The 15,480-nt window shown below is 39.3% G+C and overlaps 1 protein-coding gene across 12 annotated transcripts in view; it reads left to right on the forward strand.

The window, feature by feature from the left end:
- LOC129756473 (inositol 1,4,5-trisphosphate receptor) overlaps positions 1–15,480 on the forward strand; it is a 173,833-nt gene that overhangs the window by 126,277 nt on the left and 32,076 nt on the right. For 8 of the 12 annotated variants that reach the window (XM_055753367.1, XM_055753366.1, XM_055753368.1 and 5 more), the window contains 3 exons: positions 2,808–3,037; positions 3,102–3,806; positions 3,871–4,020. In XM_055753367.1, the coding sequence (XP_055609342.1) occupies positions 2,808–3,037; positions 3,102–3,806; positions 3,871–4,020 (1,085 nt within the window). The remainder of the gene's footprint in view (positions 1–2,807; positions 3,038–3,101; positions 3,807–3,870; positions 4,021–15,480) is intronic. The other 4 variants (XM_055753374.1, XM_055753376.1, XM_055753377.1 and 1 more) reach the window with 2 other exon arrangements.

Here is a 15,480-nt window from a genome sequence, read left to right on the forward strand (position 1 = left end):
CTTTGAGCTTGGATTGCACTATTGTATATGGTAGACGAAAGAAATTTGTATTCTTCCAAAGGTTGCATGTCTTCTACTGCGTTCATTCGTTCAGAAATATACACCATATATTTTTTACAATCGATATGACGAGTTAAATCATGTACGATGTCTCAATAGAACTGTCCCGCTGAATTTCTTTGTGAATTACTACCAGTATCGGTAAATGGTCACTTCCATGAGGATCTTGAAGTACTTCCCAGATGCAATCTAGAGCAAAGGATGTAGAACAAAGAGAAAGATCTATCGACTTGCTCTACTTGGTGGTCTCGGTATTCTTGTAACTTCTCCAGTATTCAAAATTGTCATTCTATAGGTGTCACAAATGTCATATATTAGACGAGTTCTGGAGTCATCTTCTGCTTCGCCCCATTCCGTACCATGTGAGTTAAAATCCTCTAGTAGAAGTCTTGGTTCGGGCAATGATTCTACAACACCAGAAAATTGATCTTTAGTAATATTGGCACTTGGACTGATATAAACAGAAGCAATACATAAGTCTTCACCTCTTATTTTCACCTGGCATGCAACAGCTTCAAACCCGGTAGCAGTTGGAAGCTGAGCTCTATAGAAAGTGTGTTGCGTTTTATACCTAACTAGCAGATTTTACCCGGCCTTGCTCGGGTTCACATAAAAAATAAATCAAAATGAGTCGTTTGAATTTTCAAAACTTTGGAAGATATTCATCATTATAAGAAATTTGTTAGTCTTTCAAGAGTTTTTATTGCGGTTATTCACTGTGTTTATCGTTTTCACTGCGCTTATTTGTTTCATTTCGTCTTATTTTTTATCTTTCTTCAAATGGTAAAATTGTTATTTATTTCGATAAGCTCTCTTAGAAGGGGTCATTTTGAAGCAATGCACGAGCATATTTTTTGTACTAAGGGGAACAAATGTTTGACAATTTTAGAAATTGAATCCGGAAGATCAACAAACTGTGTTATCAATTCGATCAAAGTTGAAGAGTTATGAGTTTGGTTGAACTCGGTGTATCTCTAGACGATATTGGTTTGGGGATAGGAGCAAAGGATTGAGGGAATTTTGAGGTAGATTTTTGGGATTTGGAGGAGGAAAAGTCAGTTGAAAGTTTGTTTCCTACCCGATCAAGAGAGCATATCAAAATTTCTACTCAAACCCCCTTCGATATCAAAATCTTCGTTATAGTTGTTTCGAAAAAAAAAATATATACCTACCTCATTTGAAACAAACACTTATTTTTCCTGCCTCAATTTGCCTGTTTGGAAATCTTTTTTTTTTTTTATTCTGAAGCTTATTCCAATGCATCAAGAGTTTTGCAAGTTTAAAACAATATATGGAAAGTTCAGTACAAGGCAGAGGGCAATGCTACAAGTTATTTACTAGTCCAAAGTAAACATTTCATGAGAGCTTGTATGCAAGACTCATATTTTTGTCTTTTTTCGTGGTCAATATCCCATCTGATTGAGTTTCAATCTGGCCAAATCGCTCAAATTTGCACTCCAAATTCGAGAATGCTACGCACAAGAGCACAATACAGTGATTTCAGATTGTGAAAGTCACTTAGAAACTGCGTATTCCGTCGTATTTATGAAGCCGAGAACCGCGAAGCTTTTGGCTACTGTCGTGGAAATATGCTGGGAAAAGTTGACCTTGATGTCTAAAGTGATACCAAGGTTTTTGACGACCAATGTGCGATTCAAGTGAGTCGTTGGCATTTTGTATTCGAAAGTGATGGAACTTCGTTGTCGAGTGAACGTGATGGTATTAAATTTGTTAATATTCGGAGTCATGCCGTTTTGATGGCACCAATCAATGTCCGAAGAGCGCAGCAGTCGAACAGCAAAGAAATTGTTTGAAAAATGTTGAGGTCGTCGGCGTACAGCAGTTTTTCTGACTCAGGAGTAGCATTTGAATCGTTCATGAAGAGGAGAAATATCAGTGGTCCCAGGTGACTTCCCTGAGGAACTTCCGAGTAAACAGAGCCCAGTAGTATGAAAGTAGAACGGCCAGAAGGTTTTAGTTGTTACTGAACTAGAACTCTCAGATAGAAAACAATTTTTGCTCGTAGAGGATTCTTTCCATAAAATTTTTCTTAACAAAAATGTTATGTTTTTGAAAATAACTCTACGCAAAATACCTCAAGAGTTCAAGACATCCTTTTGCTACAGTCTCGAAAACTTAGTAAGTTTTTTATTCCTAGATTACTTTATAGAATACGAATACAAATGACATAATCTCTTGAGATTTTTTTGACCAATATTTGCTTCCTGAAGAGTGCCAATATTTCATAACAGATGATGATCAAAACATTTCAGGCTGAAAATGTAATAAGTAGGGAATTGATAGTAGCCAGAAACTTCACGAGGACTCTATTGTGTTGTGAGCCTGCTTGGTTGAATGATTCAACTGAATCAAAGCAATCGAAAGATTCATTCAAGATTAATTCAACCACGGTATGTCAATAAGAGGAAAACATGTAACAAGAATTCGTAGTTATTCTGGAACCTGTGAAGTTTTCACTTTCTAACTGACTTACTCAAGGGTTGTCTTTGAAGTAGGTCTTGAAAATTATCTGCCACTAAAAATTAAAACCTGAATCAATATAACTTTTTAGGTGCTGCTAATTTTTAAATACAGCCATTCTCAAAATATATAAAAAAAATGAATTTAAGAGTCGGGGGGAATCATCCCTAAGGATGAAAATCCCGGAAAAAATGCTGAAATAATTGAATTTAAGATTTATTTAGAAATTAGTTTATAATCAATTTTAATTTCTTCTTTTATTAAAGGACCCGGGGATGTCATCAAACCGCGCAAACATGAGCAGCGATTGTTGCGGAATGTAGGCGTACACACGGTCGTGCTGGATCTGCTTCAAATTCCGTACGACGAGAAGGACGATTACCGCATGAACGAGTTGATGCGGCTGGCTCATGAGTTCCTACAAAACTTCTGCCTCGGTAACCAGCAGAATCAAATCTTGCTCCACAAACAGCTGGATTTGTTCCTGAATCCTGGGGTAAGTGCACCCCTATTTATTGGCTATCAATGTAACATTCTCAAATATTTTTTTATCTTTATAGATCCTCGAAGCAGAAACGGTGTGCGCCATCTTCAAGGACAACTTGAATTTGTGCAATGAAGTGAGCGATAAAGTCGTGCAACACTTCGTTCACTGCATCGAAATTCACGGTCGGCACGTAGAATATCTCAAGTTCCTACAGACGATCATCAAGGCTGAAAATCAGTTCATTCGCAAATGCCAGGACATGGTGATGCAGGAGCTGGTCAACGCCGGTGAAGATGTGCTGGTTTTCTACAATGACAAGACCTCTTTTAACTATTTTGTGGAGCTGATGCGTACTCACAGCAATGGAGAGCTAAACGATCCAAGTCCGCTGATGTATCATATTGAGTTGGTAAAATTGTTGGCATGTTGTACTATGGGCAAAAATGTGTACACCGAAATCAAGTGTAACAGTTTGCTGGCTCTGGATGACATCGTGGCCATGATTTCCCACCAGGATTGCATTCCGGAAGTGAAGGTTGCTTACGTGGATTTCCTGTGTCACTGTTATATCGACACCGAGGTTGAGGTGAAGGAAATTTACTCCTCCAACCATATGTGGTGTTTGTTTGAAAAATCGTTCCTCATCGACATCAACAATGTTGTCAAGGGCGGAAGCTTCACAAATCGGCAGTTGGAAAACTACGTGTGTAATGAAATAATGAACATCCTTACGACGTTTTTCAACAGTCAGTTTTCGGACCAGAGTACGGCACTGCAGGTAAGTTGGAATATATCTACGGTTGTTACTTTTCATTTTCAATCATCTTATATCAAAATAAAAGCAGAACCAGTTACAAAAAGCGCCTTCAATCACCAATGAAATGATAGATAGGTTATTGGCTGGACGACGATATCAGATGAAGCGTTTGCTTCGACAGAGCAGTATAGATGAAGTGAAAGTGCCAAAGCTTAAAAAACTCTACCTTTCTCAGGCAAGAACAAACGTGTGATGGCCAGTACTTTATGTAATTCTAAAGCTAGATTTTAAAACCTTTGAGCCATTCGCTATGTATCACAATTTTTCGAAAAATTTATATTATAAATCCTATTCCCAAGTTGGACCGAAATGTTACGTAAGATAGCTCTTTACCTATCCCATCGAAATGCAAATAGTCTTTAGTATCAATTTTACCCTATTAATGCCACATTCCATTTATTTTATTTATCTGCATCTAAGTACAGCTGTCAATTCCGTTAAGTTAGTAAGAAAATCAATCGCTTGGTCAAACTTCGTCAGTTCGTACCAATTCATGGATTTTTTTTAACCCTCATCCGCATTAGAGTGCAATGTAACACTATTGCAAGTTTGAATGCTTCTAACTTTTTTTCAGAAGCTTTAAAAAACCAAAATTTCTTCGGGGACCCTAAATGAATTCAAAAGTTCTTTATTTTTTCAGGGATTTACATCCTATTGGATGATTCATCCCAACTCCTACCGTGGCTAGTGTATCTTTTTTGTATTTTTTTTGTATCTTTTTTCTGTATTTTTTTGTATTTTTTTTCTGTAGGGGAGAGTGGGGTATCGTGGGCCATGGGGAAACGTGGGCCACTTTTAATATCTCAGATGTGTGTTGAGATAAAAATCGCAAACCAACTGTCATCGACGTCGCTTTGCGTGAGCATATATTCCTATATGTTGTTGACTGAAATACGCATCATATACTTCTTTTATTTATCAAGCTAAAAAAAGTTAGAAAAATTTACTTACGTAATTAAAAAAACAGCCGCTTATTTCATCGATGGGGAACCTAAAGTACATAACAAAAATATGCTCATACGCTTATGATCTTAGTATTGTCATGATCTTTCACATGGAAAAGCAATTTTTGATGAAACATCAATGAGTCACACAAACGCAACCAATTTGCAAATCATAGCTTGTGGGGAATCGTGGGCCACTCATCTTGAATCACCTATATTTTTATGTTTTTATACACATTCAGAACTTAAAATACATTTTTCTTATCTGTAAAGTTCTCTTATGCCAAATGAAGAGTTATGAAAAATATTTTGTCCATCTTATATAAGAAATTTTGCCAAAACGTTCGCGAGCCAGTTTTTGGAATCTATGCGATCATACACAGCTCTCTTTTTTATTTCATCATTTGAAATTGCTTTAAAATAACGAAATGAATAAGGAAATCGCAGTTTTGGGTCAACTCATAAACTTTGCATGTTATTTGGTCAATTTTGATTTGGTGGCCCACGATTCCCCATCATTTTTTAGAATCCAAAAAATATTGCTTTTTTTCAAACAGTCAGAATTTGGGGAAAATAACTTATTAAAATTTAAAAAAAAAAACCTTATGATACCTTGAAAATGTAGAAAACCATACCATTTTTTATTTTCATTTTATCTTTTATAATAAAGAAGTTATGGAACAACGAAAAAAAGTGGCCCATGATTCCCCACTCTCCCATATATTTTTTTTTTGTGGGGAGGAAGGGGGAAAAAGGGAAAGGAAATAGGATTTTACTAGGGACAGATGGGTAGAGTGATGATTATATTTCCTCGTAGATGTTGCTGCTCCGGAGGAATGAGAGAACCTTTTCCTCTTCTTCAGGATCGTTCGACAGGATCTGTCGAAGGTTGTCTGCTAGGTCGCAGTCCAGGCTGGCTTGCTGGTGTAAAGGACATTGCGTGAGGATGTGTTTGATGGTGATGGTTACGCTGCAAGCGGGGCAGATGGGTGGGTCCTCTTTACCCATGAGATAGCCATGGGTTAATCTTGTGTGTCCTATGCGTATTCGGGTTAGGGCTCTCCGCTCAAAGAAGGAGTTCCGGTCGTTCCATGCATAAGTGCAATTTTTGACTTCCCTCAGCTTGTTTTCAGTGATGTTGTTCCAGGTGTTTGCCCAGGAGAGGAGCAGGTAGTTTTTAAGCCAGTGGGAGGCATCTGCTGCTTCGTTGCCGGGGATCTTGGAGTGACCAGGAATCCAGCACAAAGCTATTTTCTTCGCAGCTGCTATGTTGGAAAGGACAATTATCCATGGGTGTTTGGTGTTGGCTGCCTGGACAGCTCTCAGCACGCTTGCAGAGTCGGAGAAGATGACTGCTCCGGTAGACGGGCAGAGGTCTTGGGCTGCTTTTAGGATGGCGAAAGCTTCAGAGCTGAAAACGGAGCACTTGGGTGGTAGAGCAAGGGCCACACTATCGGTAGTGCTGAATATGCCACATCCAGCAGTGCCGTCAGTGGACTTGGAACCATCAGTGAAGAACTTGGGTATTTCCTTGTATTTTCGGTTGACGAGCTGTTGATAGTTGGCCAGGGCAACGGTAGAGCTTCCTCCGGCTCGTACCGCGGAAAGCAGGCTGAGATCGACTTTTGGGACAGGGGCACTGAATTTGCGAAGTCTAGGTTCAGGGCGGGTTGATATTTCAGGGATAGATGTTTCATACTTTTGTAGTTAGCTTTCGGTACGCTGGACCATAGGTACTTCGGGGTTTCGGTTGTAGGATAACCAGCGGATCGTTTTGCTGAAAAGGTTTCTTGCGATCACGTAGTCAAAAGGGACCTGTCCGCTTTCTGCCATGATAGAAACGATAGGACTGCTTCGGAAGGCGCCGCCGATGATGCGAACTGCTTGGTTGTATATTGGCTCCAACTTTTCGTTAATCGCCACCGCCACCGCGACTAAATAGGCCCAGTCCGTGGAGCATAGTAGGCATCAGCCATCCGTGAAGGAATCGGAACAGTGAAGAGCGGGAACCGGCGCCCCGGGCGCTACATAACTTTTTAAGGATTTTGAGTTTGGGTGAAGCTGATTTCCGATCTTGGTTTGCATGGTTGATGAATTTGAGTTTATCATCCACTAGGACTCCAAGAATGCGGGATGAGTGGACAATGGGGATAACTTTATTGCCCATGATAAGTGGGGGAAGTTTGTTCAGCTTCTTCTTCCTGCTACTAAGATGCATGAGCTTTGACTTTTCTGGAGCAAAGGTGAAACCCATGGAAGGTGCCCAGTGGCCTACCCTATTTACGGCAATTTGTAATTGCTTTCTGGATAGTACTGAGTAGGGAGACACGGATATCAGGGTTATATCGTCGGCATAGGCCAGAACATTGACGTCCTCTGGAACTACGTCAAAAAGTGATTGCATCCCAATAAGAAACAGCGTTGGAGCCAATACAGAGCCTTGGGGCACACCGTTTGCTATGGTGTGGGGGGATGATAGCTTGCCATCGATGTAGACTCTAGCTTTACGTTCAGTTAGGAAGCTGCGGATGAAATATCCCATTCTGCTCAGAACACCCCATTGTTTTAGCCTGGACAAAATTTGATGACGGGATACCCGATCAAAGGCCTTAGAGAGGTCCAAACATAAGCACTCCACGTGTTGGCTGTTATCGATGGCGTCGGCAATGAGATTTTCAAATGTGGTGAGGTGGTCGTCGGTAGAGCATCCAAGGCGGAAGCCAAACTGTCTTGTGTCGAGAAGGTTGTTGGACTCGAGAAAGGAGACTAGACGGCATTTAACCAGGCGTTCAAGAATCTTTCCTGCACAGTCCAAGAGAGTGATGGGACGGTAGCTGTTAATGAGGTGAAGGTCTTGATGGGGTTTGGGAATTGGTATGATCAGGCCTTCTTTCCACTGCGTAGGGATTTCGCCAACGTCCCAGATATTGTTGAGAATGTTACCGGTTGAGCGTCTTGCCCTACATCACCACATTAAGAACACTCAGGAAAAGCGGAGGTGGGTGTGAACGCACTCCACTGAAGCTTAGCTAATTCCTGAATGTAGGCAATAGTCAAGTCATTGAGATTCGATATTTAATAAAATATCGACTTGCTTTTTTGTACATTCCTAATTCGATAAATGTCTCATATAATATAATTTAGTTGATTAGATATTTGGATAAAAAGAAATTAATTGTAATACTAAAATCACACAAGCTAGCAAGGGACTCCCAACGGTCAATTTAAAAGCACGACACATTTCAACTACAGACTCACAGCAACATCATACAAGGAACAGGTTAAAAGGCCTTTTTATTGGTAAAGGTTGGACATGAGCAAAGAAAAACGGAAATAGATTTGTATGAAAGGAAAATATAAGAGGCAGCAGGCTGATATGCGATAGATACACGTCCTTTCCGCTGCAGAACGCAGAACTGTGCACATCGCAACCACATCACAGTTTTTTTTAATTTAAAGTGCGTTAAAAGTGGAAAAAGAGCTAAATTGTGAATTGAGCGAAAATCAGGTAGCTTAAAGCGAGTGTTATCCCTTTAGACGTAATTCTAAGACCTGTTTGTCCTAGGGCCCATTTTATTCCCTTTGCTGAAAGCCAGAGCAAAGTGAGGTTAGGCCAGGCTGTCTGAGGTGCAGCTTCCACAAGGAAGCACCAAGGATTGGTTGGTCCACCACACCGAGCAACCAGCGTTGTCCCGAACTTCCCAGCCGAACGTTATTCCGGTCAACCATAGGTGTAGCTCACCGCAGGTTGAGCCAGCGGGAGGTTCTACCATCTGTGGACATAGCAACCATGATGGCTCTAGTATGGTGATCTCATATGCCAAATCGCCATTCCACCATATTGAAAAAAGTTTTGACAGCTGGCTGTAGTGTTTACGAAAAAAGGGGTCCAGAGATGCCAGGTGTTAGCGATAAAAAATCAGATGGCAAAAAAGTATGTATGTGCACAAGCCAATCGTAAACGAAAGATCAAAAGATTCAAAACCGTACTGGGGTTTAGTTTATTTTATTATATTAAAATTGAGTTTTCGGAAAAAAAGCAATGATATGAGTATATTCAATAAATTAATTTGTATTCTAAACACTTTTTTATAATAAAATTACAATACAGTTCGGTCTATCCGTATGTTCCGAAAAAGAAAAACTTTTCATTGACCGTTATGATAGAAATAAGGATCTTAAAGGGTGGAACAAACAACCAAAACCCTAAACCGGATGTTGCTTGTTCCTTATTCTTGTTACCTTATCCAAAGAGCTATTTTGTTTCCCTCCAATCGAAAAGTGTTGGATGAAAATAAAAGTAAATCGGTTCTGCTAAAGGAATGCTATAAATTCTGCTATTGATAATTTCCATGATTAAATGATTAACGATTTTATGGTTCGAAATTTTTTTTTCAAATAACTGTTGCATCATGTAAATACTGCTTAAGCCTTTTTCAATATTAACATATTCAGTTAATGTACCTTCACCACCACCCACGAGCAGCGCTGAGCTGGAGCTTTGCTGCACTTGAGGATGACTAGCAATTGGACAGCATCACCTGCAGAATCCTTCAGGGGCTCAATCCATTCCGGACAATCAACAGTCTGCAGTGGATCGAACTGATTCCCCAACCCACTCATCGGACTTATCGTCATGCTGCTCAGGCGCCTAACGTTGCGCCTATTTTCCTATTTCAGCTCATCGGTCCCTGCATTCAAAAGTGCCAAAAACTTCATCTGATTTTCCCAAATGCTGCCCATCAGATCCGGATTACTCGATTGAATATTCTGGAGCAGCGATGGCAACAGACGGGGGTCCTCCTGAAGCAGCTTTTTCATCTCGATGAAGATCGGATGTTCCTGCAGGAGGGCGCTTCTCGGACGATGGAATGTAACGCCTCGCCATGTTACCATCCGATTCGATGACTTTCTGCTGCTTCTAGATAGCTCTTGAAAGAAAAAAGTGTTCAATAAGCATAAATTTGTCATAAGTAATGCAAAATTAATGTTACTCACCGCTACCGACAAAGCTAGCCGTCGTTTATAGGTCCAACTTCTTCCAGCTTTGCTTACCAGCCCGGAGCTCAGCCGGAAGATTTTGTTTCGATTCTATGAATTATATTTGCAAAAATCAAGGCGAAATCTTTGTCTAAGCAATATCTTGGTGATTGGCAAAACTTCGTGTTTTACAAAAAATCAGAGCACCTGGCATCCCAGCCAGCCAGCAGCCAGCCGAACAGCCAGCTGTCAAATTTCGGCTCCTCCTCCGCATCCAACCCTCGTCTACTTTTTGCCAAAGAGAGACCACCATATCTAGAGGCATCATGATAGCAACCAAGCCATCCAAAGTCGTGCATCCAAGCCGGCCAAGTCAAATCACCTGGTCGTTCGCCTAAACGATATTCTCCTACCATACTTCCAACCGTCAACAACCAGTGCCGCAACCAAAGGTACTAGCCAAACCACCTGGTCGTAATTGCCAGGTCGCCCATCGGTAATCCCGCCATCACACGAAATCAGGCCTAATCCCGTCGTAGCAGCGTTCCAGCACCAGCCGGCTTACACACCACACCATACACTTTACACAGGTTTGTAACAATACAATTACTTAACTAGAAGACCGGTGTTTTTCTGCTGTCCAGTGAAAGTCCCTGTTTTGCCCAAGACCGCCCTCGAAGGCCTCCGTTGCCGTCGAGAGCCAGTCAAGTCGCCTAAAAAGAGGCCGATGTAGTGCCCACCCCGGATCAGTTCTCGTGGCTCTAGACCAAGAACTGGGGGGATTGCTCTTTGGTCGAGGTCCCTCCGACTTAGACAGTAATAAGAATTTCCAGAAACAGGCAAGATCAGTGGGAGGAGTTTCAAAAGGGGATAACCAATCTCGTCTTGACCGGCGGACATGCTTGTCCAACACCTCGCAAACAGAACAGATCAGAGAACGAATTACACTTTTATTATTTCGGTTTCCGAGTGCACTGCTCAGCCGATCAACGTTCACAAATCTTTTTGCCGAGTGCGCCCGATTGCGGTTGCTTTGACGGTCGGATGGACGTCGCTCGCTCTAAAAAAAAGAGAAGGAGCTGGCTAGAAAATTGTGCTCTTGCGACGCTGCTGTGTGTATCAGGCCAGAAAGATTTCACAATGCAGGAATGTTTTCTTCTAAAAGCCGTTATGCAGTGCGGAACAGTGCATCAGTTGAAGAGGTCCAATGTAGGTTTATGTATGAACTATTTTTGTACGTAGCCGGGCCGGGCACTTCCTGGCAAATTATTTGAAAAACATGGTGAAAACCGGGTAAATAATCTGAAATTCTGCATTCCAAAAATCGAGCAATATCCGGCCAAATCTGAGGAAATTCAAGACATTTATCTAGTGAAAAAAACGACTTAAATTTTTTTTTGTCGCACGCAACACATCAGCAGTGTTCAATTTATGTTTAAAGCATTCGATTTTCTTGTTTCATTTTCCAAATAATGTGGATAAAACTGGGCAAAATCCAAGTAGTTTTTTCACAATATTCGGGCATCCGCAAATTGATGTACACTGGATTCTTTTTTTAAACGATTGTTGTGTTCGTGCAAAAAAAGAAATCGTTTAAAAAAAGTTCAAAACAACCGGGCAAAATTCATCGCTCATTTCGAGTAAAGTGGCCAACTTGGACTGTAAATAGATTATTTCCAACCAGGTAGACCATTCTGAGGTGGTTTGAGTGAAATCGGGAAGCTCAAAGATTTGTTTTGGATTGATCTGTTTTGGGTTTTAAGCCACGGTTGCCCCGGAACTTCCGCAGAGTCTCTAAGTGGCCATTCCGGCCCATGTTTCTGTCGGGAAGCAGTGTTCGAACCGATTTATCACCCAAGAGAGGTTTGGAAAAAAGCGGGAAGGTCTAGAACCTGTTTTTGAAATGCTCGAAAATCGTCTTATTTCAAGAAAATCGTTCAAAATAAAACCGTGTAAAATAAGATCGTTTAAAAAAAGAATTCAGTGTATACTTAGGTTTATGTACTTTTAATATCGTACGTGGATAGTATTAATTTTCAAAAGCAGCGATTCGCAAAGCAACATTTACTAAAATTATCCAAAAATCTTTATCTATTAAACAAACCGTAAAATTACGTAGGGATCTGGGACAAATTTTAGTAATTAAACTGCAAAACTTTCACAAATCGTAAAATTTAGGATTTATCTTCCTACGCTTTATATTCGCTACGCTTTTGATATTTTTCGACCGAAGAAAGCTTTCGTTGCTAATCATTGGTCCTGGTGCTGAACATCAATCTAGAGCAGAGGTGAGCAACCAGCGGCCCGCGGGCCGCATGCGGCCCTCGAGACATGTTTGTGCGGCCCGCGAAGATAATCTCAAATTAAATTTATTTCACGATTTTTTTCTACGGAGGATTGTTAATTATCATAAAATGGCAGTCCCTACTATACCAAAAACATGATATATCATTAACCTGATATGCACGTCGCTTGTTTGCAGTTGCATTTTTCTCATAATCATCCGTATTGTTGACTTTAGGATTTAAGCTTTTTATTGATTTCTTTTTACGTATCGGAAATACGTTATATAGGAGGTAGTTAAGACTTTATTTTTCGTTTCAAACAAAGTTCAAAATGTATGATAAAGTGAAATATTTTTGTTCTTGATTAATGACAGAAATAAGGTAAATTTTATAATAAAAACTGGGCTAACGATTATAGATTTCTCATCGATAGAACTCAGCGAAATTCTGATATTTCGAAAAAAAACAATATCTGCAATTCTGTGATTCAAACCAAAAAGTTTGTAACGATTACACAGTGAAACAGCATTTTTCGTGCCTATGTTTCAACTGATTTTGTAAGAGTTTGGCGTCCTTTATTCAAAACATTTCACATATTTCGGCTATCGCTGTTTTGGTAATATAGCGTGTGGAAATTATTAAATTGATCAATTTAGGGTAAAATCGATCTTTCATAACTGATAAACCAATAAACGAACATAAAAATAAAAAGCTGATTTTCAATAAAAAAGGGTAGTATTTTTTCAATCAAGAACTCAGATATTGTCAAGATATTCTTGTTTCACATATATAACGCTTTCAAAAATTGAGTTCTACTATTTATAGAAATTCAAAAAAATAAGATTACATCTTCTTCTGACCTCATTAAAGAATCTTATTGAATTGAAAATTTTAATTTTTTCAGCGAGTTTGTTGAAGACTGCGAAATGATTTAACTAAAGGTTTTAAAAATATCAAAGATTCAATTTAGTTTGATTTTGCTTTAAAATTTCGTATAAATTCCCAGTTTTTATCAGGTTTGGATAACAAAAAGAAAACTTCCATATCTTTTTTTCTCAGAACTCAAAATTACTCGTGGTTTTTTTGAAAGTTTATCATTGAGTCAATAAGTATTTGTATTTAACAGTTTTGTCAAAATAGGACATAAATTAAAACTAGTTTTTTACCTATTATTTTAAGTTATCTCGAAAACTAGAGCTGTCAAAAAAACTAATTGAATACATTTTGGATTCAGCGTCCCTGAATAAGTGAAATCAGTTCTGAGATTCCTTGCACCTCGGAAAAATGTGAATTTTGTTAACTTGTATTATGTGTGATGCTATTTTCAGAAATTTCATAGGAAAATTAGGCAAACCATTGATTAAAAGGAGACATTTAATTTAAAAATGAGACAGACTAGAAAGCCTGTCCCAGAGGTGTCTAAATTAAATTTAAAATTTATTAAATCTGTAAATATTTTCTAGAATCAAAAATGTAAACTGTAGCATTAACAAATCTGGTTAAAATTTTGTTTACAATAATAAACATCTCTTATAATATAAATATTAAATTTTATTTTTATGCGGCCCGCCGAAAGAATTTCAAATTGAAAGTGGCCCGTTGCTTCAAAAGGTTTCTCACCCCTGATCTAGAGGAACTCGCTCAGGAATGACCAGATAGGTGTTTTGGGCAAAGTTGTTGATTCGCATATTTTGATATAAAATTTAAAGTCGAGAGATTCAAAAATAGCGGGATAATAACTAAAATAAGCATTTTTCAAGTATTTTTTTTTAATTTAATCGTATCTCCTTGGGTTAAAATTGTAGAACTTTGACATGTTAAGCAAAGTTGTGTATTTTATTGAGATAAATAACTTTGTAGAAGAAACTTAAGCTCTAAAATGCTAAACAAGAAAGTAATGATTTATATCTCGCTACTGGTGAACCTCTAAACTTTATATTTCATATCAAAATTTGCGCTTTATTATACAGAGCAATGTTGTCGAAGACACCAGCATTCTATCTTAACTACCTTTGGCGTTATTAATTTAGTTCCGTTAGATATATGTTCTGCATTGTAAATTCTGACGCACTTCGACGCACATCGATCCACCCAGACGCAACCGATGAAGACAAACCGAGTTTTCTGTAAAGCTTCTCTTTCGCCCGATTGCGAACGAATTTATCTGCACCGAGAACGCACTTCATCAGTTTGCTTGCTTCTCTTGCCCACACTTAGGTGGACGCTTGGTCGCTCTGGAGCTAACTGAGCATTTTTTAACCTTCCCATGCCGTTCGCAAAATATCCGTTTCGGGGAAATTTGAGTTGTAGTTTGATTTCGTTCTCCTGGCTGTAAATGTTAACCGATTTTGATGATATTATATTCATTGTGTAGGTAATTTGTTCTTATTACTCAAAATTTTAAAATGAAGTCGATATGTATAACCACGTTATCAGAAACTGGTTCAGAAAGTAAAAAGTCCGAAAAATCAATTTTATTTTTAAAATGCTCATAACTTTTGACAGCTTTTCTGTATTTAAGTGTTACATTGATGTTCAAAATTGTCAAGAATCCATCTATCCGACAGTGTATAGATATGTTGGGGTCCAATGAAAGTTTTGACCGCTATCTCAGATCTTCCGGTAGAAAAAAATCTATCTTTAAAAAAACGATATCCAATTTTTGCTTTGCTTAGCTGTATTTCATTTCCCAATGAACCGATTTTCAAAACTCAGATTTCAATTTTTTGACGTTAATTTGATCATTATTTTCATAGAACATACTTGGTCTGTCAAAATTCCAAGTTCTTCAGTATAATGGAATGATGATAAAGAGATTTTAAATGTGCGCTTCGGGTCATATTGACCCGAACGGCATGGGAAGGTTAAAGATTCTCCGTTTGGGAAGAGCACAGCGAAAAAATTACACGCTCTTACTCTGAACGGGCAAATCTGAGGAGCGATGCCAAGCATGCCGGCGGAAATCGGAGTTGTAATGGATGTTTGAACCAGTACCAAAGTCGATAGCGTTTTCGTTGTTATAATTTGGGTCCGCAGAAGAGACGGAGGAAAAGTGTTTGCAGAGGGCTTCAGCGAGCATTGCAGGGTTGCATCGTTAGAGTATAGTTGACCCAGCAACAGATGGAAACGGCTGGTGCGATTGGAGCCATTCAGGCGTTTGATTTTATCCCAAACTATGGCGGATGGAGTTTGGGGATTGATTTCCTCCACAAAATCCCTCCAACTATTTCTTTTTGCGGTTTTAACGGCAGCCTTAGCGGCAGATCGTGCAACTTTGTACTCTCCAAGGGCAAAAATTTTTTGGGGGTGATCATTGGGGAGGCGACGTAGGGCTCGGAGTTTTTTACGGCGAAGTTTGATGGAGTCCCGAACTTCTGGGCCCCACCATGGAACGGCTCTTTCACCTGGTACCCCCGTGGTACGCGG

The sequence above is a fragment of the Uranotaenia lowii genome, chromosome 3 (genome assembly GCF_029784155.1).
Source record: "Uranotaenia lowii strain MFRU-FL chromosome 3, ASM2978415v1, whole genome shotgun sequence".
Taxonomy (NCBI): Eukaryota; Metazoa; Arthropoda; class Insecta; order Diptera; family Culicidae; genus Uranotaenia; species Uranotaenia lowii.